The 27,756-nt window shown below is 43.6% G+C and overlaps 1 protein-coding gene across 2 annotated transcripts in view; it reads right to left on the bottom strand.

Moving 5' to 3' along the window:
- GLRA2 (glycine receptor alpha 2) overlaps positions 1 to 27,756 on the bottom strand; it is a 109,371-nt gene that overhangs the window by 7,527 nt on the left and 74,088 nt on the right. For both annotated transcript variants that reach the window (XM_060273500.1, XM_060273501.1), the window contains exon 8: positions 16,502 to 16,651. In XM_060273500.1, coding sequence (XP_060129483.1) covers positions 16,502 to 16,651 — 150 coding nt within the window. The remainder of the gene's footprint in view (positions 1 to 16,501; positions 16,652 to 27,756) is intronic.

The raw sequence follows: 27,756 nt of genomic DNA, 5'->3' as shown, positions 1-27,756 counted from the left end.
TGCATAAAACTGCTCCCTTCTCCTTGGCCGTAGGGTTACATTACTGATTGTCACCACACAGGCATAAGGAAAGTTGCAGCACAAATAACACAGTGTGTGTGTGTGTGTGTGTGTGTGTGTGTGTGTAGTGGAGAGGGAGTCAGAAATCTCTGAACATGATTCAGTGATTTGTTTCAGCTGATTTGTTTCTTTGATGTTTCCGAACTAAGAGGATAATCTTGCCTAGAAAGAGAAGGGGGAACTATTTTTAATAGGGTCAGCCACTTTGTTTGCTATCTCACCTTATCATTCTAATCTAACAAATAGGCATGCTGTTTTAGTGGCTGGTGTTGGTGTAGTGATCAGATGCCAAAAGCTTTCTTAAGGCTGAGGATCAATTCAGATAGACCTTTCTGAGTTCACTATTTTACTGGGCCATTATTTTCCTCAAGGTCCCTTGAAGCTGGGTTGAATCAGGCCAATGGGATGCTAACCAAACCAATCAAGGGATTTATATATGCCCATGCACGTGACTCAGAGCTTCCTCTTTTGGTCAGTGCATCAGCACACCTGCCCACCTCTCCCTACTTTTAGGGCTTGCACACTTGACTTTGCTATGCTGTCGTGTGTCGTCTGTCGTTGGGACAGGGGCACGGCAGGAATTTTCCCCACTTGGCTGATTGGCTGGTGCCACTTGGGTTTCGCCTGCCTCGTAGCAAATCATCACAACTTGTAAGGTTGTGGATAGGCTCTGGTTCAGGGACTCAATGGTTTGGTCAACACTGAGAGGGGTTGTGCCCGTGCCTGAGTCCAGTAGGACATCTGGGTGGCAGACATAGCATGTCCCCAGCTTTCCGCCATTCCGGGTGTTCACCCTAGGCTGACCTATGGTGCGTCCTGGGTCAGCGCTACCTGCAACGTTGCAGGGAGCTAGTCGAACCAGAGTCTATGCAACCACTCACCTGATGTAATCAATAAAGTTGTGGCCTAAATTCTGCCAAAAACCAAACCAAAATTTGAGTCTTGTCTGAATTTATTTAAGGGGGGAGGTTTAAAGGTCTAAACATGCAAAATGGCACCCATTGAATTTCCTGAAACAAAGTAAACAGGTTGTAATATGGGACCCAGCCGGGGTCTGTTTGTGTTTCTACGAGAGTGGGACCATAGCTGCCAAGTTATCCCTTTTTTAAAGGGAAATTCCATTATGCTGAATAGGCTTCCTCACGAGAAAAGGGAAAACTTGGCAGCTATGAGTGGGAGATGAATGAAGATGGTAGCTTTTAGTTTTCCTTACTTCCATCCTTGCCTACCTACCTGCAGTTAGTCTTCAATGTGTCTACAATGAGGTTATCTCACTCAATTTATCTTTGTTTTCCCACTCCTCCCTGGCTTCTCAATCTGCCACATAGTGTTGTGAAAAATGGCATTCTCCCCCCCCCCTGCACATTACGAGTTTTCCTCCTGGACCCAGCACTTTAAAGAGCAAAGTTAATTATGCCCCAGCCAATTTAAGAGAGGTGCTCAATAATTCATTAACTTCTGTGTTGTGTTGGCTTGCCTATATGTAAACAGCACCAATCTGGATTGGTTTTGCCATGCTGAAGAGACACAGCAGCTGCTGCGTAATCACACTCCCATTTCCAAGCTGCCTGATCTAACTCATTTGTAAAAGCAGGACACCGCTAAAAGGTGACATCCCTACCAAGGACTCTGAAGAGATAAACTTACTCCCCGCCTAGCAATGAATAATAGCATAGCACCAAAGTCTGCTTCATTCCAGCCTGTATGTGGGATCTTTTTAACCTTGGCATGCAATCTTGAGAGCAAGGTCCCATTTTAATATTGCAACAGTGCTTTTTTTTTTTTTTGGCAGAAGAGTTTTATCTACTGCTCTCAGATATGACACTAATGCCCACCGTTAATAAGTAATAATACTGTTAAGCTCGCCTCACTTCTCCAAGAGTTGAAAAGTTCCACTTCACCCAGGAGTGGTTTCCTTTGAAAGGCCACTGAAGGCTTCGGAGCATTTTGTAGTTGTGCTTATTTACAAATATACAGTCTGAGCATAACAGACAGCCAATACCCACTGCTCCCACAGCCAACACCCTAAAATGCTCACAGAGCCCTAATTTAGCTTTCCATGTCTCTTTTTCAGTCCAACTCAAACTGGAAACTAGGTGTCTTTCATAGACACCTAGATTGCAACATCCTCAGCTCGGAGGTCTGCCGTTTGTCCATTTCATTTTCTAGCCATGGAACAAATTGCTGAACTATTAGCATTCATTTGCCAAGCCCCAAGCTCCAGACAAGTTGAGAGTCCTCAAACTGGACTCCAGCCTTCTCTGGAAAGGACTCACACGCCTTGCTATATGCTAGTCCTCACAATTACTTGTTAAAACTTCCTCTTCATGCACCCAGTTTCCACAGGGATGGTTTGTTCTGCCTCAGTGCCTGTACTTTGCTTTGTCATCAAAAGATTCGCTAATAAAAAGATTAATCTGCTTGCCAGCTGAGTACAGCCTCTCCTGCAGTGGTGCAGCATAGCAAAGAGAGAAGCTTGGCTGGCTGGCTGTCACCTGCTCATCAAATAAACCGGGCAAAAGAAACTTCTTTAGGCCAGGTGCTGTCAGCCTTACAAGCTCTTACTGTCTCTTTGCTAAATTAGGAAGCTGACTATAAAACCTACAGGGCTGAAGCACTCCTTGTGGGAAACCACCTGTTAAAAGTGACCAAACAGAGTTTAGGGCAAACTAGGGAGATTTTCACCAAAGAGCATCACTATAAGTACGTGCCATTACAGATGAAAGGAGAATAAGCCTGGAGAAAGCAAAACATTCCATTGTAAGCTAGCAAATCTAAGTGTGTTTTCGGATATATATATATATATATATATATATATATATATATATATATATGAACATGCTTAGAATCTATATATGAACATGCTTAGAATCTGCAATATCCTTGCAGTTTAGTATATCTCTATGAAACATGAACTGCACTTTCCATTCTTAATTAGCAGTTCTTGTGGCAGATGAAGATTGCAGAGCACCAGGAGGCAACTCTGTTGCCACCAAGGAAGGCAGAGCATTAAAAATGAATGCGTGACTCATTCTAGTAAATGGGTCCATTCTATTAAGACAGCTGAGCAGAGGTATACAGTATTGGGAAAACAGCAGAACCTACCAAAAGAATGTGGCCAGCTTCCAGCCATCCTAGTGATAAACACTAGTTTATCATCCTGAACGCACTTGTGGGATAACTCAGTCTCATATAACCAACATGTTTAACTCTAATTAATGCATGAAGAGGTTAAGACCTCAGAGTAAGCTGTCCTGTCAGGCTTAGCTAGGTCACACCCCTCACCTTGAGAGGAAGCATTCCCAAACACTTTGTTCATTTCTTTTCCACCAGGTGAACCGACCTGCAAGCCAACTTTGTGTTTCTATATGTATAATTTAGAAACAATTACCACTTTTTGTAACCTAAGTTAAACTGTCCTTCTTTTATTGCTGCTTTATGGGAAAGCACATGAATCTGATGTCAATAATTATTGTAGTGTGGTAAAAAGGTTGAAGGAAAAGACAAGTTTAAAAAAAATTAAGGAAGAGCAGAGATGCTAGAGGGAAGTGATTTTCATAGGAATGGGGTAGAAAGGAAGAAATGAAGTAAGAAAGAAGAGGAGGGAGAGGTTTAAAAAAGAAACTCAGCATGAGTTATGGAAGAGATCCGCAGGCTCATCTTGTAATCAGCACAGCTTCCCCATTGCTTTTCTCTGCGGCTTTTCAGAAAAAGGTACAGCCTTTTCTAAGCATTCTCCATGAAAGCATTAGGGAGGCCTTCAGAGGTGGTGGAAGCAGTTTATTATGGACGAAATTAGGGGAAGCCTGAACTCAGTGGACACACTAGGAAACTTACCCAGTAACATATGATGCCCAGGGCCTGGAATGTCACAGCAGTCCTCCATTGCTGCTGGAGAGTCTGAGAAACGAGGCTCCCATGGCATAGGGTTACCAGATTTTTTCAATGAATCCGGGGACACTTTTTTTTTGGAAGCTGAGTAGCAACAGGGAATCAGTAGTGGGCATGGTTAGGCAAAAGACCCTGGGCCCAAGCACACATGCATATTGTATAAAAGTGCAAGGCCCTTCTTTCGCACCCTGTGAAACATATATGTGCAGAGTTTTTAAAAAACTGGGCAATGCCCGCCCGCCTGCAACTCCCGAGCCTCCCCCATCAGTCAAAACAAAGGGGGAAGAGGGCAGGAGATCTGTAGCACCAGATGTCTCCAGTTCCCCTTAGGCAGTGGCAGCAGCAGCAGCAGCAGCAGCAGCAGCAGCAGCAGCAGAAGCAGCAGTCAGCAGTGCGGAGCCAGCCTGGTAGCGCAGTTGGCTCTGGCTGGCTTCAGGAGCTGCTCGCTGCTGTGGCGCCTGCCATTTTTCCTCACTGGAAGTCCCCATATGATGTGTTGCGCAGGCAGGCGCCACGGCAGTGAGCAGCTCCTGAAGCCAGCCAGAGCCAACTGCGCTACCAGGCTGGCTCCGGGCTGCTGAGGTTGCTGCTGCCACATTTCCCGGGGACAGATTTGCAAATCTGGGGACATTCCAGGGATGGAATTTGTCCGGGGACAGATTTGCAAATCTGGGGACTGTCCCCGGGAACTGGGGACATCTGGTAACCCTACCATGGCTCAATCCATTAATTGAGGGGTCATTTTCAGCCTGAGGATCACATTTCCTTCTAGGCAGCCTTCCAGGGTCCACATACGAGAGGTGGTAGGAGCCAGAAGCAAAAGTGGGTGGAGCAACACATTTTAATTTGTTCACACCTCCCTTTCTATCCTCCCCATCTAGGCAAGCAAGAGGCATTATCAGAGTTCCAAGGTACTGTTACACAGGTTGGACACCACCCCCAATCTCTGCAGAGTGGTAGCAATATTCCAGGGGGCTCCAGGAGACTGTGTTCCTTTGATTTATTCACATATTTCCACCTGAATTTGGAGGGAGGGAGTCCAGATCTTACAGTGTGACCATCTCAATGGTGGCTTGTTCCCCACAGCAGTGCAGTGCTGGAATCCAAGGCATCCCTCCTAGCTTCCCTTCAGCCAGCCTGCCAAAATGATTCTGTCTTTGTTCTCCTTTCTCTTTGCAGCACACCTCTCACCTAAGCAACTCCTCTCCATCCATCTCCTATCACAAGGAGACATATTTTTCCAGTGAGCACAGCCTGCTCCCTCGCCATCACCTTGGCAACCCATCTTTCACAGACCTGAGACCCTTCCTTTTGATGCACTAAAGACCAGCAACCAGCAGCTTGATCTGTTAACGTCTTTGCCCTTAACTAGCCAGGCTGGTTTAAATAAGATTCCTTGACTGGCACAGTTCTGTAGCTTGTGTTTTCCATTCATATTCTGAATAATCAAAATCCCGCCATTTATTAATTTGTTGGATTTAATGGGGGGGGGGGGGAGTCCCTGGAGACAGACAGTCAGGCTGTGCATCCATAGCCATGACCAGAGGAGGAATGAACGCTGGGAGGAGCACAGAAAGAAACACCATGGTGAACAGCCAGACGCCGTCATCTGCCCCAACTGCAACAAAACATCTCTCCCATATTGGTGGGTACAGCCACAGCAGGCGATGCAACCTTCCAACAGTTTGACTTCACCCACAAAGGCACACTCCTCTTGTCTCCCAAGACAGACGGATGCCAACAACAAGGGGAGCACGCCCCAACTTATAAGAATACATTCTAGCCAGGGAAAAACACTCAAAGGAGTGCAATGTGGAACTTGAGAGATGTGTGGCAGGGAAGGGTGCGTGGTCTGAGGAGAGTTCCGTGGGCAAGACTGAGAAGCCAGGAGTGTCACATTAGACCTCTGGGTCTGAGGCATAGCTGCCAAGTTCTCCCTTTTTTTTTTAAGGGAAATTCCCTTATGCTGAATAGGCTTCCTCGTGAGAAAAGGGGAAACTTGGCAGCTATGGTCTGAGATTCCCCATGCCTGTATTAAGAAGTGCAGACAGATACTAGGAAATCCGTATCACAAGCTCTCTTACAGTAATAAATGCTCTGCAACAGCATCCATGTTTTAAAGACAAGGCCCAAATCAAGTATTAGGACCTGTAAAAAGAAACATGGAAGAAAAAAAGAGAAAAGGATTCTTCATGGTATACATTTCCATTTTTAAAATATATATATAAAAACTCCATGTGCGTGCAGTTTAATTTTGGAAGGTGGCTTTTAAACTGTGCTCCTGTGGCCTTAAAAATAAAAGTGTGCTTTGTTTTCTGGTTCTTTTCCAGCTGTTCATGTCCTATTTTCAATTTATTCTCTTTCTCCAGGCACAGAAAAGAATGGGAGTATTTGCACCCAGCAGGTGGGCTCTTTTCATCATTTGGGAAATGGCAAAGTACAGTTGCGATGTGTTCCCTGCTGTTTATGAGCAAATTGTACGTCAAACCCAGTGAACTGAAGTACAGCCCTTTCCTTACCTGGTGATGAGTATCACTCGGCCTCTTGCACAAAGTTATAAGGTTAAAAAGAAAAAGGAAAAAAGAAACACCAAAAACAACAACAACAACAACAACAAACCTCCCAGGCTCTCTAGCAGTCTACTCTTGGCTAAGGAATACAGATTTGATCCCAAATGGATAGATGCAAATAAACCACAAAACTCTGCCTTTGGCATTCTGTGGATGCCTGTTACAGCCCATGAAACATCCTATTTCCTCCTGTAATGATTTTGTGTCCAAAACAAAATTATCTGTTACTTATCCCTTTAAATAAATCGTTGTCCAATCGTGCAACAGTTAATATGCCGAGTAGATTACCTGGTTTGGATTACTTTTCTTAAGGCTGATTTCTCAATGAGTTATCTGGACATTGCCACTCTGGAGTACAGATAAGAACATACTTGAGTGAATAATTCTCCATCCAAAAACATTGACATTTAGGGATTTTCTTATTGAGTAATGTTCGATCATGTGAGTCACTATGCCATTCACACACACATTCTGAAGTGGCACAACCCCAGTGAGAACTAGGCCTGAATTTCCTAGGGTTCCTGTTGGTCAAGATTTCCACAGCATTTCCCCTTAAAAAAAAGAAAAATTCTGTGATAACTGGTCATTAATTTATTGCAAACAGGTTCAATGTCAAAAGTCACGTCTCTTCTACACACTGGATAAGGCTATCAATGGCCACCAGTCCTGATGTCTGTATCTTACCCCCCTTGCACCTACCTCCTGCCGTCTAAAATTTGAGTCAAAAGTTCTCAGTGGATAACATTCAACTCAGTATTGTAAGAAATGACAATGCAATGTGGCATACAGGGGTTTGTGGAAGTTAGAGACATTCTTCTTTACTGAACCACAGGAAAGCTCCATGTGTGGGTTGAAGTTTCCTTGTGTCCCTGAATTATACTGATATACTGGGGTGAGAGTTTGGATTCTGCGGATCTTGGGCTTTCCTGGCTGAGCTCTGGCTGAGACAGTGTCAGTTCCTCGCTGCAGTTCAGCTTAAGTCCATGGAACTTCTGAGGTGTAAGCAGGGGTAACCTTTGGTAATATGGCGCCCTGACTGAGCCCAAAAATTTGGCGCTCCAAATTGGATCTTCCCAGTTACGGATCTTCTCAATGTTGCACCCTCTTGGCTCCCCTGTGTGGCGGAACAACCCGCACTGCCCTAAATCCAGTGCAAGACGGGGCAGGGAGAGACTGTCCAAACCCCTTCCAGCTTGGACACATGACCTAACAGCCTGGTGAAAATCAGCCAGCAGAAAGGGTGGTTACAAGTCAAATTCTTCCTGAATGGAATTTGGAACAGGAGTAACTTAAGCTGCCATGATTTACACGGGTGTACATCACACCAGCTTTCTATAGTTAGGATTGCTCTGTGGGTGTGTTTAAAGGGTGTCAAATGCACGGTTACCAGACGTCCCCGTTTCCTGGGGACAGTCCCCGGATTTGCGAATAAGTCCCCAGACAAATTCCATCCCTGGAATGTCCCCGGATTTCATCTAATGTCCCCAGGAAATGTGGCAGTCTCAGCAGCCTGGAGCAGTTGGCTCTGGCTAGCTTCAGGAGCTGCTCGAAAGTCCCCATATGATGGTGGTGCAGGGGCTCTAAGATGCAGCTTCCGGGCTGCCTCCACCTTCCCTGACCCCAGCAACTAAGCTGTGAAGGGAGGCTTCATGCTGCCTCCCAACTCCTATTTGCGTGCAAGCAGGAGCGGGGAGGGGAGCTCTCAGCTGTGAAAGGAGGCTTCACGCTGCCTATCAGAGCTTGTGTGCAAGCAGGAGGGGGCAGGGATCTCTCAGGCAACAGGAAGCCTCCCTTCCCAGCTGAGGGATCCCAGCCCCTTCCTGCTTGCATGCAAGTAGGAATGGGATTGGGGCTGCTCCGATGGAAGGGAGGCATTGCGCTGCCTGAGAGATCCCAGCCTCTTCCTGCTTTCATGCAAGTAGGAGTTGGGATGGGGCTGCTCTGAAAGGCTGCTGCTCTTGGCCCTCCTTCTCCACCTTCCATGCCTGACTCACCACACACCGCTTCCCCACCCCCACCGAAGAACCAACAACTCAGGGGCTGCCCAGGCTCATGGAGAAAGGAGCCTCAGAGGAAGGGGAAACGTGGCGGTTGAGGTCAAGGTGGTGGCTGCCCCTCTGCCACCGCCATCGCTGCAGCATCAACGTCCCGAACGTGTAGTATGTATGTATGTATGTATGTATGTATGTATGTATGTATGTATTTCTTTAAAGTGTCCCTGGATTCATTGAAAAAAATCTGGTAACCTTAGTCAAATGTCCACATCGCTGTGACACAGTCAACCGCCAACAGGTCTGCCCTGAAGAAGTGTTGATCTTCAACTTCTATTGGTTGCCTGAAGCAAATAAGATGCTAAAGGCAGTGGGAATCATAAAGCCATTCATATTAAGGCTGTCTTTCTCACAATGAAACCCATGTGCTTGAGCTTGCATTGTGAGGGCTAAAAATAGCCCAGCAAAAAAGGGTTTTCCTTGAGCACTTCCATTATTCACATGATGCGGAATGTTACATAAAACAAACAGGGCACATTTTACCACAAAGTGCTATACGCAAGGATCTGAGGAAGTATAAAACATTTCCACTGGGGACAGAAGCACTGAATATTTTTCAAGGCAAATCCAGCCTGGGAGTATATTTTATATATATATATTACTGACAAGATATGAGTGTTTCATTTCAGTCAAAATTAAGTAATAAAGCTATGCCTTTACAAATAGCCCCAGCCTTTTGTTGTCTCCATTCCTGTTATGACTGAGACGTGCTAATAATGCAGCACGTTATCAGATTGGGTTGGGGAGGCTGGAAAGGAGAAGGCAAGAGAAGGGACAATTATCTGTCTCTGTCTGGCAAGACCCATCCAGAAATCTCAAGGCACTGATTTCATTATCCGCCCCCCCCAAATAGAATCATAGAATTGGAAGGGCCCCTGAGGATCAGCTAGTCCAACCCCCTGCAGTGCAGGAAGATGCTGCTGTCTCTTATGGGGATTGAACCTGCAACCTTGGTGTTACCAGCACCACGCTCTAGCCAACTGAGCCATCCAGTAGGTAAGTTCACATTTTGGGAGAAGCAACCCAGCACTGAAGCAAATACATAAGAAGCAACCAGCAATAGGGAAAAACCCATGCACATTTATGGAATATATGCTTTGCACATACACACCGCTCTCGGCTTAGCTACAGCAATAGGGCTGAAACACTAGGCTGTGTATATACCATACCTTTAAAGCACATTCAAAGCACATTTCAAAGCACACACGCAAACACTAAGGCTGCATACACGCTATATGTTTAATGCACATTTTCTCTCTCAAAGAATTCTGGCACTGTAGCTTGTTAAGGGTGGCTGGGAACTGCAATTCTGTGAGGGGTAAACTACATTGCCCAGAATTCTGTGAGGGGAAGAATGTGCATTGAATGTAGCATGTGTACAGGTGAAACTCGGAAAATTAGAATGTTGTCGAAAAGTGCATTTATTTCAGTAACCCAACTTAAAAGGTGAAACCAATATATGAGATAGATGCAGGACATGCAAAGCAAGATATGTCATGCCTTTATTTGTTGTAATTATTTGTCGTTAGGCGGGTCAATGCTAAATGGAAGGTAATTAATGAAATGTAATAGCGATGTTTATTTTTGTATTATTGTAACTATTTGTTTTATTACTGCGGAATTTCCACAAGAAAGCATTTGTAAAAAATAATAATAAAATAATAATAATAATAAGTTGCATTACTGAAATAAATGCACTTTTCAACGATATTCTAATTTTCTGAGTTTCACCTGTATGTATGCAGTCTCTCTCTCTCTCTCTCTCTCTCTCTCTCTCTCTCTCTCTCTCTCTCTCTCTCTCTCTCTCTCTCTCTCTCTCTCTCCTCTGTTCATGTTAGATGCCTGAACATTTACTACAATATTCCCCAAGCTAGAAGCAGGCCATTGCTGCTTCTCCAGCTAGTTCCTTAGATGTGCTATCCGAGTTGCAAAAGATTTCCACCCCTCCACATTGTGATACACAAATGTGTTTCACACATCAGCCCTCTGACTCTACGTATTTCTAAAAGCACCGAAACTCTTCTGCACTTCCTGGAATGGCTGCAGGTATCATAGAGTGAGACACAAATCCCCCCCTTTCCTCTTTCTTTCCTGCCGCTTCTGATTTGAATCATGCAGCATAGAGGTGTAAGGAAGCAGCAGCTGCTAATGACAAGGACTTTCTGAGGAGGGGTGACTGCTTGGATTTCTTGGCAGGCCACTTTAGACGTCCAGGGTAGGGGGGCTAAATGAGAGTGAACTAGCAAGCTCTTTCCTAACTAACATGTATGCAAATGTATTTTCATCCTTCTCCATGTATATGATAATGTGACACTGAGCCACACTACTCTTGTAAAACCTTTGACTTTCTTTTGCTTTGAGATCAGCAGCAGGGAACCTCAGACCCTCCAAGTGTCCCTATTTTCCAGGGAGAGTCCCGGATTTACAGAAGCCGTCCCAGTTTCTGACTGGATCCCGGAATGCCCTGCTTTTCTTTAGGACGTCCCTATTCTCATCAGAGAAATGTTGGAGGCTAGGGAATCTTTTCCAGCCCTAGAGCAGCATTCATTTGGCTGACATTCTGGGAAGCAGGGCAGGGCCAGATGCAAATAAATGGGTGTGTCCAGAAGCAAAATTATGTGGAGCAACAGGCATGAATGAAGTCAGCCCTGCAAGAATCTAGTCTGCACACTCATCCCCTCTCCTTCATTCAGCTAGGCCAGCGTTTCTCAACCGCTGTTCCGCGGCACACTAGTGTGCCGCGAGACGCTGGCTGGTGTGCCACGACGTGCGGCGACGAGAAGGGCGATTTGCATTGTCACGTGCCTGGTGGTCACCACTGACCCGCCGGAAAGGAAGCCGGCCGGGTCACGACGCGGGGCGAGCGCAGCTCTCAACAGCCACCACCACGGGAGGGTGGTTTTAGACAAACTTAAAGAAGCTGGCTGGATGAGCTCAACCTGAAACTTGCTGAGCAAAGGATTGTGCTGGCAGAGAAATCAGCGGCTTGTGAAGCCTTATTACAGGAGATTGCAACCAACACAGCAATTGGCAAGTGTTTCTTACAGTCATAATTATATAGTCAATATAGGGCGGCACAGAGTTAATTTTTTTAACTTTTTTAATGGTGGTGTGCCTCGTGATTTTTTTCATGGAACAAGTGTGCCTTGGCCCAAAAAAGGTTGGAAACACTGAGCTAGGCAAGCAAGAGGCATGAGCACAGTTCAATAATGCATTCCAGCCAAGCAAAAGCATTTGAAGGGGGCACAGTGAGAAGTGTGGTCTGCAGAGATAGCATGGGCCAGGGAGAATCTCAAAGGCCAGAGAGAGTGGCTTGGAGGCCCACATTTTAAGCACGCTCCCTATTTTCTATTATGGTAAGGGTCATGCCCCCAAAAATACTAAACCCAGGATCCCATTTCTCCCCTATATTTTGGCTGATGCATGACTAATAATATTCAGAGTAGCAAGATACACCAGATCATTCCAGTTGTACAGTGGTACCTCGGTTTAAGTATACAATTGGTTCCGGAAGTCTGTACTTAACCTGAAGCATACTTAACCTGAAGCGCTTTCCCATTGAAAGTAATGGAAAGTGGATTAATCCGTTCCAGATAGTCCGCAGAGTACTTAAACTGAACCGTACTTAACCTGAAGCGAACTTTCCCATTGAAAGTAATGGAAAGTGGATTAATCTGTTCCAGATGGGTCCGCAGAGTACTTAAACTGAAAGTACTCAAACTGAAGTGTACTTAAACCGAGGTATGACTGTACAGCTGTTTCTAAGGGGCAAGATACTTCATTTAGACTGGTCTGCTGGGGCGGGGGGAAGCGAATCACAGGGTCATCTATATAATATAGAGGAGGTAACTGGACTTCTGGGTATTGATGTACAGTAGATGTAGATTGAAGCACCTTGTTCTGTCTGCAGGTGCATCTGCTCAGGTTATTGTGGCATAAATATGCAAATCAATTAATACCTCCCCCTGAGCTCCAGTTTTCTTGATCCCACCAGTATTGATGTAACATCAGTGCTAACAACAGAATCAGCATTGTCAACTCTAATAGAGAGGTCGGCTTTTGCTGTTCCCAGCCTTTTGGGAAATATCCTGCTTGACTTGCCACATGAGACAATAGCTTCTTGAATTATTCAGGAACAACAGAATAAAGACTTTGCAGCATGCACAGTGCTTCTTGCTTTGATCACAAAGGCAGATACTTCCCTTATAATGCAAAATCACCCTAGTTTCAAAAATTATTCTTGTTACTTAGCACCAGCCTTGGCAGAGATGTTAAAAAAAAGAATCCAGAATTAGGGGGAAGTTCAAGAAAGTTCATTTTTATTGTAAGAGTGTTGGTATACCTGGATTTAATTTTTTAAAAAGAAACTGGAGAGATGAGGAATTGTATCTAGGACCTTTTGCATGCAAATCATGTGGTTTATCTCTAGACCATGGCCTTCCTCCAAGCTAATCTGCTTCCCTCAGTTCAGCACAGTACTGTATTGTTTCTTCTCTTCCTATGTGTAAGGTTGAGAATGTTCTTCTAAATAAACATATAAGTAGTAAGGTTGGAGAACATATATGATTTCAAAGTGATTTTTGTCCTCATAAATGAGACAGCATTTCTTCATGCAAATTCCCAATGCAAATTAAATACTCTGGATGTGACAGTGATGCTAGGTACAGTTTTGGTTGCTCTAGCTCATGAAGGAAATTGTAGAGCTGGAGAAGACGCAGAAAAGGGCAACAAAAATGATGAAGGGATTGGAACAGATTCTGTGCGTGGAATGTTGCAATAGCGTTATAAATGTGCAATAGCACAACTGAGTGGAGACAGCGGGAAGAGGGTTCCCCCACCACCAACATATTGCATAACACGAGAATGCAAGCTAATCTGATGGAACTAATTGTCAGTACAAGAGAAAGTGCTTCTTTACAAAATGTCCAATTATTTTATGGGTATCACTGCCACAAAATGTGCCAATGATGGCTATGAGCATAGATAGCTTTCAAAGGGGATTACAGAAAGTCATGGAAGATCAGAGTATCAAAGGCTACTATTTAATGATTGGGCTTTTTGAAATTCCCTTGCTCAGGGGCTCCTTGTTCAGTGAACACTGTGTGGCAGTGAACAACATTGTGGGGGGGGGGCGCTGTTGCCTTCAAACTCTACTTGTAAGATTCCTGGAGGTATCCGCTTGGCTACTCCAAGAAGCTGGGCCTTTGATCTGATTCAACAGAGCTCTTCTGTTTTGAGACTAGGCCATGCGTTTGTCTAAAGCTGCCCAGCAACTAACAGCAACTTTTTAAATACCATGTCTTAAACATGCAGGTAGGGTTGTTTCTGTTCTGTTCACACAACTGGGTTCTGAAAATGCATTTTGACGTGAGATAGGACACTTGTCACAATAGCATTCTTCACAGGTGACCCGCTTTCTTGTTTGCCAAACGAAACATGACACTAATTGCAGTGAACATGTCTGAGTTGTCCAGTGTAATTAGCAGCCATGGCAAGGAGAGGAGCGAGCAGGATCATGGCATACCCTCCAACATTTCTCCGATGAAAATAGGGACGTCCCAGTCCATAATGATAATTTTACTATTTATACCCCTCACAGGTTACTGGGTTGCCCCAGCCGCTCTGGGCAACTTCCAACATATATAAAAGCATAATAAAACAATAAACATTTTTTTAAAAAAACCTTCCCTATCCAGGATTGCCTTCAGATAGCTCCATGGCCTCCAACGTTTATCCAATGAAAATAGGGATGTCCTAAGGGGAAAAGGGACATTCTGGGATCAAATCAGAAACTGGGACAGCTTCTCTAAATAGAAACAGCCTCTGGAAAATAGGGACACTTTGGAGGGTCTGTCATGGCACACAGTAGGGATAACGAGCCTCCCCATACCATGATCCTGATGAAAATTTCCCTACCCACAGCTGGTATTGTCCCTAAGAGGAAAGCCTCCATTGGCATAAATGGAGGCTTTGCTTCTGGGGACTAATAGCAGGTGATGGGGCTTAATGAGGTCACAGGATGAGGGAAGGAGTCAAATCCCCTTCCCTTGTCTGGGCCCAGTCCTGTTCATTCTACTACTGCTGAGGTTCAGGGCCGTCTTAAGCATATCCGGTGCCATGATGCGAAGATCCCTCTGGTGCCCCCTCCCATTTCCCAGAGTTGTTGACCTTTTTTTAGGAAGGGGATCAAGCCGGGAAAGTTTCTCTTGCCCTACAACTCCAGCTCAGAGCATTTTTGGCACCCATAGGCGGTGAGCAGGGAAATAACTCTGCCGCCCCTCCCAGGATACTTTCGCCCGCTGCGCTTTGCCGGGCGGGGAAGGTGGGTGAGGCCCCGGAAGGGGCAGGCTTGGCTGGGCCGGCCGAGGACGGGGGGAGCCCTTTGCTTCCAAACATCCCCACCACCTTCTCCTGGCTTGTTGCCTCTTGCCGCCGCTGCTCCTCCGTCTCGGCAGGCACCCTCAGCCGAGTCCAGCCACCTTCTCCGTCCGCCACGGCGGATATGCTTAAGATGACACTGGTCCTTCTAAAATGTCAGCTGTCTGGTGCAGCAGTGCCCCCTGGTGGCCAAGTTCCCTGGCGCATTGCGCCACCGAGCCCAGGCCTAGAGACGGCCCTGCTGAGGTTTCTGTTTACACTGAAGTAACGAGACACACATGTTGCACTCATGGCATCAGTGCCACATGCAGATTGGCTCTGAGTCACAACTTCAAAGTTCAGCAGTATAAATGCATTGTAAATAATAGCAGAAGTGAGCTTACCCATGTAATCCATGGTGAAAGAAGCCGCACAACTCACAACTGCCATGAAAGATGTAATGGGAAAGCAGTAGAAACACAGAGTACAAGAAGTCGAAACATAGCAAGATCTACATATGGTCAGAACTGTTCTGTTTGACATAAGAGTTCTACTACTTACGATGCCATAAATATTGGCAGTTGCCAATTTATGACATCATTTTCATACAACCTCTCTCTCTCTCTTTCTCTCTCTCTCTCTCTCTCTTTACCCTCAAACTTGGATTGCAGATCTGATTCATTATCCCGTGTGCTGGTGACTCTTTCATCCGCAAGCCATTCATACGCCGTACCGACTCGACGCTTTCATTCCCAATAGCCACAGTCTGAGCCTGTTCCCAGATTGGTCAGAACAGAGAGCAGCAGCAATAATGGAAATGGTGCAATGATATATGAAACGAAACAAAGCAAAACAAAAAGAAAAGTAAGAATGGCACAGTTATTGAAGAGCATCCAGGTGAACAATGTAAAGCAATTGAGAAGGGAATCAATTGGAATTGGCTATGAAAGTCAAACTAAAGCAAAGAGTAGCTGAAATAATGTGATTAGTATGGTGTATGCGCTGTTGTTGTTGTTGTTGTTCGTTGTTGAGAAAGGTGGGTGGTAAATATCATATGGAGGTCAAGAGAATATCAACTTGAATGAGTAGCTATTGTCAGAACTCCAGGCAAGAAATTACTTCTAAAATTCCAGTTTAACATAATAAAGGTACTTTAGCTGCTCCAATGCAAATACTGGTTGATGGATTGGCAGCTAAAGCAGAATCTAAAGACAACAATGCTAAAAAGAATGAAATGAAGACATTCAAATTAAAAGTGAAATGAATATTCACAGCAAGCCTGAAATTTGCAAAATATCATAGGTTTGCCCTTTCAATATTGAATATTTCTCTACAGAAAGGAATACTTGGGACTTGTTTGCAAATATGAAAAACCTTTTGTTTTCAGTTCAGGCATTGATAGAAACACAATGAACTCTTGTTTTAAATTCTCAGCTCCTTTCACTGACTAAAATTTTGAGGAGATAAAGAAATATATTTTGTGTCTTGCGTGCTAAAGGGAGGAAATCATAAGAGTGCAAACAATTCTTTTTTGGGGAAAACCATGATATTATGGAGGATAGAGTCTTGTACCTTGTTTTGTCTCCTCTGCCTTCTCCGAAGCCTGAGAAATTCCTTATGTTGCCTTGACACAAAATTCACTGCTGCGTATTCGAGCAAGGCAGCAAACACAAAGAGAAGACACACAGCCATCCAGATGTCAATAGCTTTTACATAAGAAACCTACAAGACAAAGGAAACGGGAAATAAAAATCATGGCATCTTGTAATGAGGAATGACAGACCTGCATGAGATGAAGACAGAAAACATCTACAGAGAATGTGGGCTTGCACAGAGATCCTTTGTCTTCTGTGTTTACTAAGCACTGCAAACTGTCACATAAACTAGGACTGCACTGAATGTTCTCTAATTTTGCTATTATTCCCTTTGAAAAGTACTACATTTGATCCAGTCAAACAGATGGCCAGAACACATACACACAGGGGTGTATTAAGCATATGCGGCACCGGGGTGCAAAGATCTTGCCAGCACCGCCCTCCCGGTTGCCCAGTCCCAGGCACGCAGGAGGGCAGCGCAGGCCAGCCGCCTCAGAGTCTCGCTGGCTCAGTCGCCCCCGAACTCGCAGTGCAGAGCCGCCCGCAGCAGAAGAGCCCGCCGCGGCACTCCGACCGACGGATGGGCTCTTCAACTCTCGAGCCCCGGACTGTCGGCCTAACACCCCTGAGAGCCCAGCGCCCGGGTGCCCTGCACCCCTAGTGCCTATGGGTAAGACGGCCCTGCATACACATCCCCAGCATTCGCATTGTTTTGCTACTGTACGGTGACCCCTTTGATATGTTCTCCTCAGTGCAATTCTTCTTTACCCTTGGGCAGTCTCCTCAAGTGTGATTGGCTGCAATGACCCACAGGGTGTTCATGACATCATTACTTCAACCGTAACATCATGACATCATTATCAAAATCACTTCGGCCGCCACAGCCACTAGGATTAAAGGTCAGTGTGGCTGAGGACTATGAGGGGAAATATGATGAAAAGAAACAGTGCTGAGAAGAACAGCAAAGATTGGACAGGTGTGTGTTTACAATTTGTGCAGGAAATCCACTGAAATGAGAAGGTACTTTTCAACACTCTTGAGCAACATGAAAACAAGTCCTCACAGAAGCACCCAAAGAAACTCCCCAAATGAAGAAGGTGCTGTGTTTTATATTTTCAGAAATATCACCACCTTTGCAGCAGACTGAAGTCGAGAACTTTATTATCTGCCCACCACTACATTCTGCATAATATCAATAATAACTCTACAGTCACAATGCTGCACATACTAACCAGGGAACGGTGGTAGCAAGTGAGGTAAGGTTGAGCAGGTTACCTCTCACAACCCTCAGTCTCACATCACCAGCTGCTGCTACTACTGGAGAGTAAGTCTTAATGAAGGCAGTGGGCCTTATTTTCATATCACCATGCATGTGCATGTGTAAGTGGAGTCAGGAGGTTTAAAGGCAGCAACTGACACTGTCAGTATATGAGAAGACTTTCACAAAAAAATGGCAGCAGAACACAAACAGACAAGGGGGTGGGACCAACAGCACCCAGAAGGGTTTCACTTCCTCCATTAGGTTTTAGGGGAAAGGACCATTAGGACCTGAGGGCAGAGATAGCAAAAAGTGGCTGCCCTTCATCTTGGTTTCAGAACACATTCATAATAAGCGACAACAACCTCCTGAGTTTCATCCCGCTCCTTGTCCTCTGTTTTTTTTCATTCATTCAGCACCATCTCAAACAAGTTACTGCCTAATTGTAAGTGAGCAAAATGTTACGAAGCAACTCCAGTTTTAAACACATGACGTGATTTGGTCTCCAGTGCAGCTGTACTTGGCATTTGTTATGAGCTCTTCTAAATATATATTTGCAACGCCTTCATAGCATGTCTTCCTATTCCCCGCTCCCCTGCCCTCCATCCCATAAAACCACCCACATTATAAGGAATGTATGAACACCTGGAAGTTGTTCTGAGTCACCTCATTGTTGGATGTGAAGCCTCAAGGACCCGCATTTCTGACTGGAAAAAAAATCCTTCCCTAGAGTTAATAAAGGCACTGAGGGCAGGAGGGCACTTAGCCATCCTGTCACTTAAATTTCCAGATGCTGTGCTAGCTGGATTATTTTGACGCTGTAATATTTTGTGCTGTGCTGAATTTTGCCCTCACAGTTCTAGAGAATCATTGCTCATAAGGAAAAGGCTGCCCCCCCAGTCTCTTTCTCAGGATTCTAGAGAACTTATTTTATAATTTTGTTTGAGCATTTAAAAAAAAGTTCCTTAATTACGAGGGAGGTGAGGGGCGTTTAGGATTGAGTGAGTGTCCCCTTTCATTGTAGAACCATCTCTGGGTCTTCTGCAACCTTCACTTTCTGGGAGCCCCACAATATGCTTGGCTGGGCTTTCCTATTAGTGTGGGCACTCCAGAAGGCTGCAGAGTGCAGGTCACCAGAGAGGTTATCTGTAGAATGAAAGAAAGGACAAACATCCCTCAGACATCTTGAAAGAAAACAGTCACACTCTTTTCTGCCTTGGTCAGAACACACATGGAGTACTGTGTCCAGTTCTGGGCACCACAATCTAAGAATGATATTGACAAACTAGAACATGGTCAGAGGAGGGGAACCAACCAAGGGTCTAGAAACCAAGTCTTATGATGAATAGTTGAGGAAGTTGCATATGTTTAGCATGGAGAAGAAGAGACTGAGGGGAGAGGCGATAGCCACCTTCAAATAGCTAAAGGGCTGCCACATGGAGGATGGAGCAAGCTTGGTTTCTCCTGCTCTGGAGGTTAAAACCCGAACCAATGGATTCAAGTAACAACAAAAAAGATCCCAAGTAAACATCAGGAAGAACTTTGTGACAGTAAGAGCTGTTTGAGAATGAAACAGACTCCCACAAGAGGTAGTGGACTCTCTTTCGTTGGAGGTTTTTAAGCAGAGGCTAGACACCATCTGTCATGTATGATATAGTTGAAATTCCTGCATTGCAAGGGGTTGGACTAGATGACTCTCAGGATCCCTTCCAACTCTACAATTCTATGTTTCCATACCCCCCATGTGCCCATTTCTTCTAACTAAATCATCTCCCCAGAGTGATATTCTGCCCCAAAGCAGAATCACATACAGATTTATGTGGAAAGAAAATATAGCATTATTCTCAGTGCATTGCAATAAATAAAAAACAGAATCATAGGTATAAAATCCTGCATCCATAGCAACAATCAGCAAACCTCCCACGAGTGTCAGCAAGATATATATTGTCTGCTTCATCTGTTATGGGGTGCAATTCTCAATATTGACCATTAGCTTCTAAGGGAACAAATCTAGATCTTTTGGCCCGTGTTTGTTAGTGGCTCACTAGCTTGTCACACAACACTTTGTGGGTCAAACTAGATGCCATTAATAATTATATCAATTCTTTTTTTAGAATAAACAGCATGCAGGCACAGGGGAGTCCATATAAGACTGCCTGCAGATTTTCTGTAGTGAGAAGGAACAAGGAAAGGTGCTTTATTCGGTCACGACTGGACCTAATGGTCAGGGGTCCCTTTACCTTTACCTTTAGATCTGGTTTAATTGACTAAATTAGGGAATCCCAATGGTTTCTAGATTGCCTAACTTTAACTGTAATCCACATAAAACCATGCAATGAGAGGTCACTGAATGACTCATTATTGTGGAATAGCCATGCTTTGCTGACTCATTGTTCCTGGCACATCTGTATGAACAAAATGTCCCCCCTCAGCTTCCCCCCACCCCCAGAGCTCAGAAAATCTGGCATTGGCTGCATGCACACTATATGTTTAAACACATGGCTGTGCCCCCCCCCAGCACCCATTAAAAAGTACAGTTCCCATGATTCTTTGGAGGAGATCCATGTGCTTTAAATGTGCTTTAAAAGTATGGTGTGCACACAGCCTTTGTTATCCCAATGGAATAACACTTTCCCCAGGTGTAGATGGTCTAAAGCAGGGGTCAGCAAACTTTTTCAGCAGGGGGCCAGTCCACTTCCCTCAGACCTTGTGGGGGACTGGACTATATTTTGGAGGGGGGGGGAAATAACGAATTCCTATGCCCCACAAATAACCCAGAGATGCATTTTAAATGAAAGCACACATTCTACTCATGTAAAAACACGCCTTAGTTTGCCTGCCCATGGTCTAAAGCATAGCTTTTCTTGCAGGGTATGGAAGATATAGATTTCTCTAGCCATTTGTCACTCTTCTCTAGGAATCTAGGCTCTCACGTTTAGAGAAAGGATGGGATACTGTGACAAACAAATTAATTTTTTTAAAAAATCCATAATTTGCCATGCAGTCAAATGATCATTAATCAATTCAAAGCCATTTTTTCTTAACTTAAACCAAATATCTCATGCGGATGCTGAATTATTTTGTTTTTGATGACTATGAGTGATATACGTCAGGAAATACGCTTGCAGTTGCTCTTGATCAAAGATACCTGGAGCATTTTTACCTGCCCTGACATCTGCAGAATATTAAATCACTCAAATGTATTAAATGGCACAAATAATATATGATCTATTTTTGCCTTCTGCCTTTTCTAAAGAAAGAAAGAAGCTTTTGTGTAACATGCCCCCTTTACGGTAATACTGGAATGTCCTGATTCCATCTTCAATGTCATCAAGGTCTCTCCTAGCTTGGAAAGAGGCCAGACCTGTTACCTTGAGTCTGCTGGTGACGAAGGACTGAAATGTGCTCTTATTTGCTCAAGTGTAATTTGTGAAGAAAACTGCAACTTGGGCTATACAAAACTCTTTCAGAGGGGGAAAGAAATTATTTACAGAGGCGGTCTTTAGCACACTAGACTAGGGTGTACTGCATGCTGACCAAACATAGTTGTAAAATAACTAAATTGAAATAAATTGAATTCAGGGTTGCTTATTGCTAGGATTACTATTATTATTTTGGTTAAAGCACCTTGTCATCATATCAGGTATGATCCGCAAAAAAAGAAAAGAGTCAAGGAATTTGTAGCATAGAAGTGAAGACAACACTCAACAGTGCCACAATCCATAGTCATACATTTCGCCTAATACAAACACACATAATACGGATCCCTTCAAACCACCACTTTACATTTTGTTTCATAAATCTGTCCCATTTTACGCATGGGGGTAACAAGCATGCAAGGAAAGTTTTTAATGTTTAATGTTTTATTATGTTTTTATATATGCCAGAGTGGCTGGGGAAACTCAGTCAGATGGGCAGGGTACAAATAATAAAATTGTTGTTGTTGTTGTTGTTGTTAAAAACATACCCCAATCTATGCAATCAGAAGATACTAAATAGCAGGCTTCCTCAAACTTGGCCCTCCAGATGTTTTGAGACTACAATTCCCATCATCCCTGACCACTGGTCCTGCTAGCTAGGGATCATGGTAGTTGCAGGCCAAAAACATCTGGAGGGCCGAGTTTGAAGAAGCCTGCTAAAGAGCTTCCACATTCACTTCTGTGAAGGAAACAGGACTTGGGGTGGGGCTTGTACATACAGTAATTCTTCTAGCCCTAATCATGGTTCTAGGAAGAAATACCATCTTTTTCCTTTTCGGAATGAGGATATTTCAGCTACCCAAACCTAGAATGACAAGGACCTTTTCAAGCTGGATGAGAAGAGGCTTGCTTGGTAGTGATCATAATAGGAGGAGATACCTCATTTGCTCACATTCCATCATTTAATCTGATGTTGTTTTCAGTGTCGGCAAGGCAATTGTCACTAACCAATGGACTTAATTTATTCATTGCTAATATGGAGAGACGATCAGTCATAAGAAATAAACAAATATACTTCCTTTCATAATTATGCCTTGAAGAAAGTCATAGAAATCTGTGTGCTTTGAAAGAAGCTTCAAATGATAGAAAAGAATACAGGAGGAGGCTTTTTAAAAAATAATTTTTGGCTAATCATCAACAGCAAAGATCAAGAGTATTTTTTTTTAAGCCAATAGCTTCAGGCTTACTTTTTCTAATTTTAGTTTTTCTTATTTGGTTCAGTGAACTGGATCACTTTTAATGGTTCACTTAGTTGCGACTGCTATAGAAACTACAGTGTGGAAAATGTATTTTCTTAATGTACTGCAGTCACCTGCATAGTTGGAGTTATTCTGAACTTCACCAGCGTTTTCAAAGGCAAAAGCAATACAGAGCTGTTTGTGTGTGCACACGCAGTTGTGTGCATGCACAAACCCACATGCAGAACACTTAACTGGACAATTCTAACATTTACATTTCCAGCTGCTAAATACTGCATGACTTTGTTCATTTTGCTTATGTTTTGCAATGCTGAATAAAATGAACCATACCTTTAATTTTGCAACAAAGCTACTCACATTACCATTTTAAACGAAAGGTTGAAATCAATTAAATCAAAAGTGCTCTCCACTTAATATCAAAGCTATCAAATGTTAAATGAATTATGTAGCTTACACTTTTGACTATTATAGGGTTTTTTATTATATAATTTTAATTAAGTTTTCTGTTTTACAATTTAAAATACTCATTTTACATCCTTAAGATATCAGCGACTTCCCTTCTTCTCTTTCCATGGTTCATTTTACATATCATAAATCCCTGCATATTTTACAAAAACTATACCAATCAGTATTCCATTATTGCATCCATCAAAACTTATTTACACTGTTGAATTTATCTTATTGCTGCCAGCGTTTTCAGCTGTATACCATTATTTCCCATAAATTCCATTAACATTTTCCAATCTTCTTTAAACGTATGTTCTTCTTGTTCTCTTATTCTATATGTTAAGTCTGCAAGTTGTACATACTTCTTTGGTTGGGTTGATTATTACAGGTTTTTTGCACACGGGCCATCATCAGCTTTTTTGGAATTCTTTTGGACTTGTTCATCTAGCTCAGCTGTTTTCAACCTTCTTCCCTCCGGTTGATTTGAACTACAACTCACATCAGCTCCAGCCACTGCATACAAAATGTGTTTATTGGGCAAAATTCACATTAAAATGCTAGTGAATTTTCATGAGCATTAAAAAAAGAAAAAAAGAATTCCCCATTACTGCAGAAATCTGAAGAACTAAGGGCTCGTCCAGACTTCCTTTTGCAGTGTGCTTTCCAGGCACAAGTCAGCGCTCTAAAACTTCATGCCCAAGCATTGTTTTTGTTTGTTTGTTGGCCCAGTGTTATACCACTGAATCCACGAAAACAGCAAATGCCATTTGAACTGATGCAGTAGAAAAACATGGATTTTCCCATGGAAAGCACCGGGACAAGCACACACACGTGCTCAGACACAGAGCTGTAAAGCCCAGAACCGTGCCTAGAAAAGCCATACGAAAGGAAGTCGGAATGAATTTAAGATTGGGAAATGGAGAGAGAAATGGAGAGAACCTTCCATCCCTTTGCTAGAGTGATACAGCCTTTTAATCCACTGCAAATGCGCAAATAGGGACCCAGGTGGCGCTGTGGGTTAAACCACAGAGTCTAGAGCTTGCTGATCAGAAGGTCGGCAGTTCGAATCCCTGCAACGGGGTGAGCTCCTGTTGCTCGGTCCCAGCTCCTGCCCACCTAGCAGTTCGAAAGCATATAAAAGTGCAAGTAGATAAATAGGGACCACTCCGTCGGGAAGGTAAACAGCGTTTCCGTGCACTGCTCTGGTTCATCAGAAGCAGCTTTGTCATGCTGGCCACATGACCCGTAAGCTGTCTGCGGACAAACGCCGGCTCCCTCGGCCTATAGAGCGAGATGAGCGCCGCAACCCCAGAGTCGGACACGACTGGACCTGATGGTCAGGGGTCCCTTTACCTTTACTTTTTTAAAATGCGCAAATATAAAGTTCTAGTTTACACTTGAATCCTTCCTGCAAACAGTGATAGTTTGGAGGTACTGCAAGTCCCACAGAGGAAGATATTTGGATGGCATGTTTTGTGTACAGGTACCAAAGGCTCCTCCAGATGAGCTGCTTATACAGCATTTCCATTGATTCGCTTGCACAAACCTTACATTGTGGTTGGACTATTGAGCATTTGTTCTGATTTGTTTATGGGATGGTTATACAACAATGAGCTTCATCCTGATTTGCTTGTGAGGTATTTATACATCATCCTGTTAACCATTGGTTCATTCCACACTTCTCAATTCTTTCCCATGTTGATTTCCTAACCACAAAAAGAGCATTTAAAATGTGGATTTGTTGCAGGGTGACAGAGTGCTTTGATTCACTTTAATTGTGCAGACCTAAATTTCCTAGCATGTGCTCGAATCTCTTCTGTAGAATACTTTCTGGAGCTACTCTGCCTCTCTGCAAGGCCTATGTGATGTTTTTGAACATCTGCAGAGCAAGTCTGCCAAAGGCGAGTAAAACAGTCCAAGTCTCACAGCGAAATGTATTTGGGTGGTATGGTTTGTGCACAGCTACCAAAGCAGTACAAAGAGTTATCAATCCTTTCTCTCCTTTAAATATCCCTTTCACTGAAACATATGAACAATGTTGTGAAAATACACCTCTCACCTCCCACAATTCCTTCCTGGACTCTTGGTATTTGTTTATATATATATGGCTTGTAAAAGCAGGTGTACAGGGACTTGTTTTTAAGCCAGCCCAGTTTTATTAGATTCCCTTTCATGTTGGACCTTGTGAAAATAAGTGTGTGCACTTATCTCACTATGATGGATTTCTCTTGGTTGCTTGCTGTCAAAAAAACTTGTTAGTTACAGTGCACCCATCAAGCTTTATTTATGGCTTGGCTTTGAAAGATGACCACATCAGGTACCTGCCCAGCTCCTTTATGAAATGTTAAGACAACAGAAATAGTGTATGCTCCTCTAATACAATATTCTCCTGCTTTCCTGCACTCTCATAGAGAACTTAATGCACAACCTGGGAGTTGCCACTTTTTTGACTGACTGTCTCTTTACTTGGAATAAAGTGGTTTATTGATCATGCTAGCTGGTTGGCTGCAACATCTCAAAGTAGGGATGTACCACAATTTGAACCCATTTCACCTTCATGGGATGACCCAGACCACTTGCTGCTTACCAAATGATAGACTTTAACTCGGTCCAATCACATGACAAATTAATAATTCGTTTCTCCTTTGGCTTTTGGAATCCTTCATCTTTTTTATGGAATGTATTTTTTATATAAAATAAAGATGTAGAATGTGTGTATACTGAACATATATGTATACATGTGTGTGTGTGTGAGCGTGTGCGCATACAAACACACATTTTCACAAGTGTTTGTTTTGCTAATGACTACAAAAGAACTTGGGGGGGGGGCAGAAAAAGCAGCCCCACTTGAAAAAAATCCTAAAATGTTGTAATGTCTGTGTAGAAAATCATGAGTCCCAATAAAAGTTTTATGTGCCTATATGCTCTAGATTTATACCATATGGTACCCAGTGTTATGATTGTTGTTGTTTAGTCGTTTAGTCGTGTCCGACTCTTCGTATCCCCATGGACCATAGCACGCCAGGCACTCCTGTCTTGCACTGCCTCCCGCAGTTTCGTCAAACTCATGTTCGTGTTATGATTATGGTTATGTTATATGGATTGTGGCCATGCCTGCACAGTGATATTTTTGTTTGACAAGCTTCTGCAGGAGGTGAGGATGGGCAGTTCAAACAGTAAATGTGAGGATGGATGGTCACTTTTTATTAAGCCCACAAAGAACAGTGAACCTGTCATACAAACCATTCCTCATAACTGCATCCTGGCATGCCTCTGCAGGCTTGTTTAAAGTGAACTGAACAATCAAACACCAATATACAATCACTGTGAAGAATTATCTGTGCTTTGGTCCCTAAGATCTGCCCCTCCTGGGCTTGGTAGTTACTTGCTCTCAATGACAGGAAGGCATGGCTTTGATGAACTGAAGTGGTTGCATGGGGAGTGATGGAGCACATAGAACTCTGAGTTTAAATATGCCAATGCAAAGGCCAAATCTGTGGCTTTGCAGTCTGCTAAAACTCAGTTCATTCAGTTTTGTGTGCACCACCACACCTCATGCAACTACTTTGCTCATGCTAGCAACAAAGGACCACCATGCAAGAGGGTAATCTGAAGGGACTGTAGTAAAAGAGTGGCTAGCCATGCACACAACAGCTGTGCAACTTGGCCCTGAATGTTAGCTTTCAGGGTTCCAAGAGCTGTCCTTCACTCTTGCAACTGGAAATTGGTTTGGTAACAGTGTCACCGCCTTGTTTTGAGTGGAACTCACTGAATGCAGATTCTGCGCGTGCTGAAAGGAATGGAATGAGAGTTGTGGGGCATCATCACTTAACTGACCTCCTGGCAGATGGGTCACTGCTGCTTACTGGGAGGTAGAGCTGGAAGGGCAAGGGAGCAGGAAGGCCAGTGCTGTGAAAAACAGCAGGAGCACCAATATGGTGCTCTTGCTGGTGTGTTTGCACAGCGCCAACCAGCTGCCAGCTGTAACTTGGTTGCCATAGGTCAGGTGAGCACCACCACTCTGCCACCTGCTACTGTGGATAAATTGTAACTCATTTGAAAATTATATAAAAGTTGTGCTGATTCCAAATTAGCAGCACAGACCATTATGAGACAGCAAATGCCTTCATATCCTAGCTAGTTAAACTATTGGCTGTGAAACATTGCCTCAAGCCATTACTCTCTTGTTTCTCTTTTCTTGTTTCAGAAAAGTCAAAGTGCTACCATGGGACTGAAGGAAGTTAATGTTAAAAGAGATGAATCTCAGCATAAACTTGCAATTTAGAAACGTGGGTTGGCAGAATGAGAAAATAAGGGCAAATATACTTGATGATTGGCAGAAAGTGACATGCAATGAATTCTCCACCTCTTAAATTGGTCTGATATTGCTATGAGAATAGCAAGTTCAAATGCATTTCCTTTGGTCAAACGCATCTAATGCTCCCTCTCACAATGCAGATTTAAAGTGAATGGGTGTCATATAGGCAGAGATATCATATATGACAGGCATTCACAATGCACATACAAATATCACTGAAGAAAAATATAATACTGAATTTGCTTGGTCTTGGACAGCAGCACAGTCCCCTCTTCCCTCACTGTTGTGCAGCTAATTGCTAAGATGAGTTTGCAATAAAAATTCCACCGAAGCCTTAGAAATCTAGGGTTTATCTTGTAAATCAATACAGTACATGGTTTTGGATATCTTATCTACCACACCCTCAAATTTGCGAAACATTCAGATCAGTAGCTTACCAATTCTATGTACTTTATGTATTCATGTGACACCCCACCTCCTTAAGATCTGAGAGTCTCTCTCCCATTGTCAAGAAGGAGACCTACCAAAGAA

The sequence above is a fragment of the Zootoca vivipara genome, chromosome 4 (assembly GCF_963506605.1).
Source record: "Zootoca vivipara chromosome 4, rZooViv1.1, whole genome shotgun sequence".
In the NCBI taxonomy this organism is placed as follows: Eukaryota; Metazoa; Chordata; class Lepidosauria; order Squamata; family Lacertidae; genus Zootoca; species Zootoca vivipara.
This window is presented reverse-complemented; position numbering and strand designations above follow the sequence as displayed.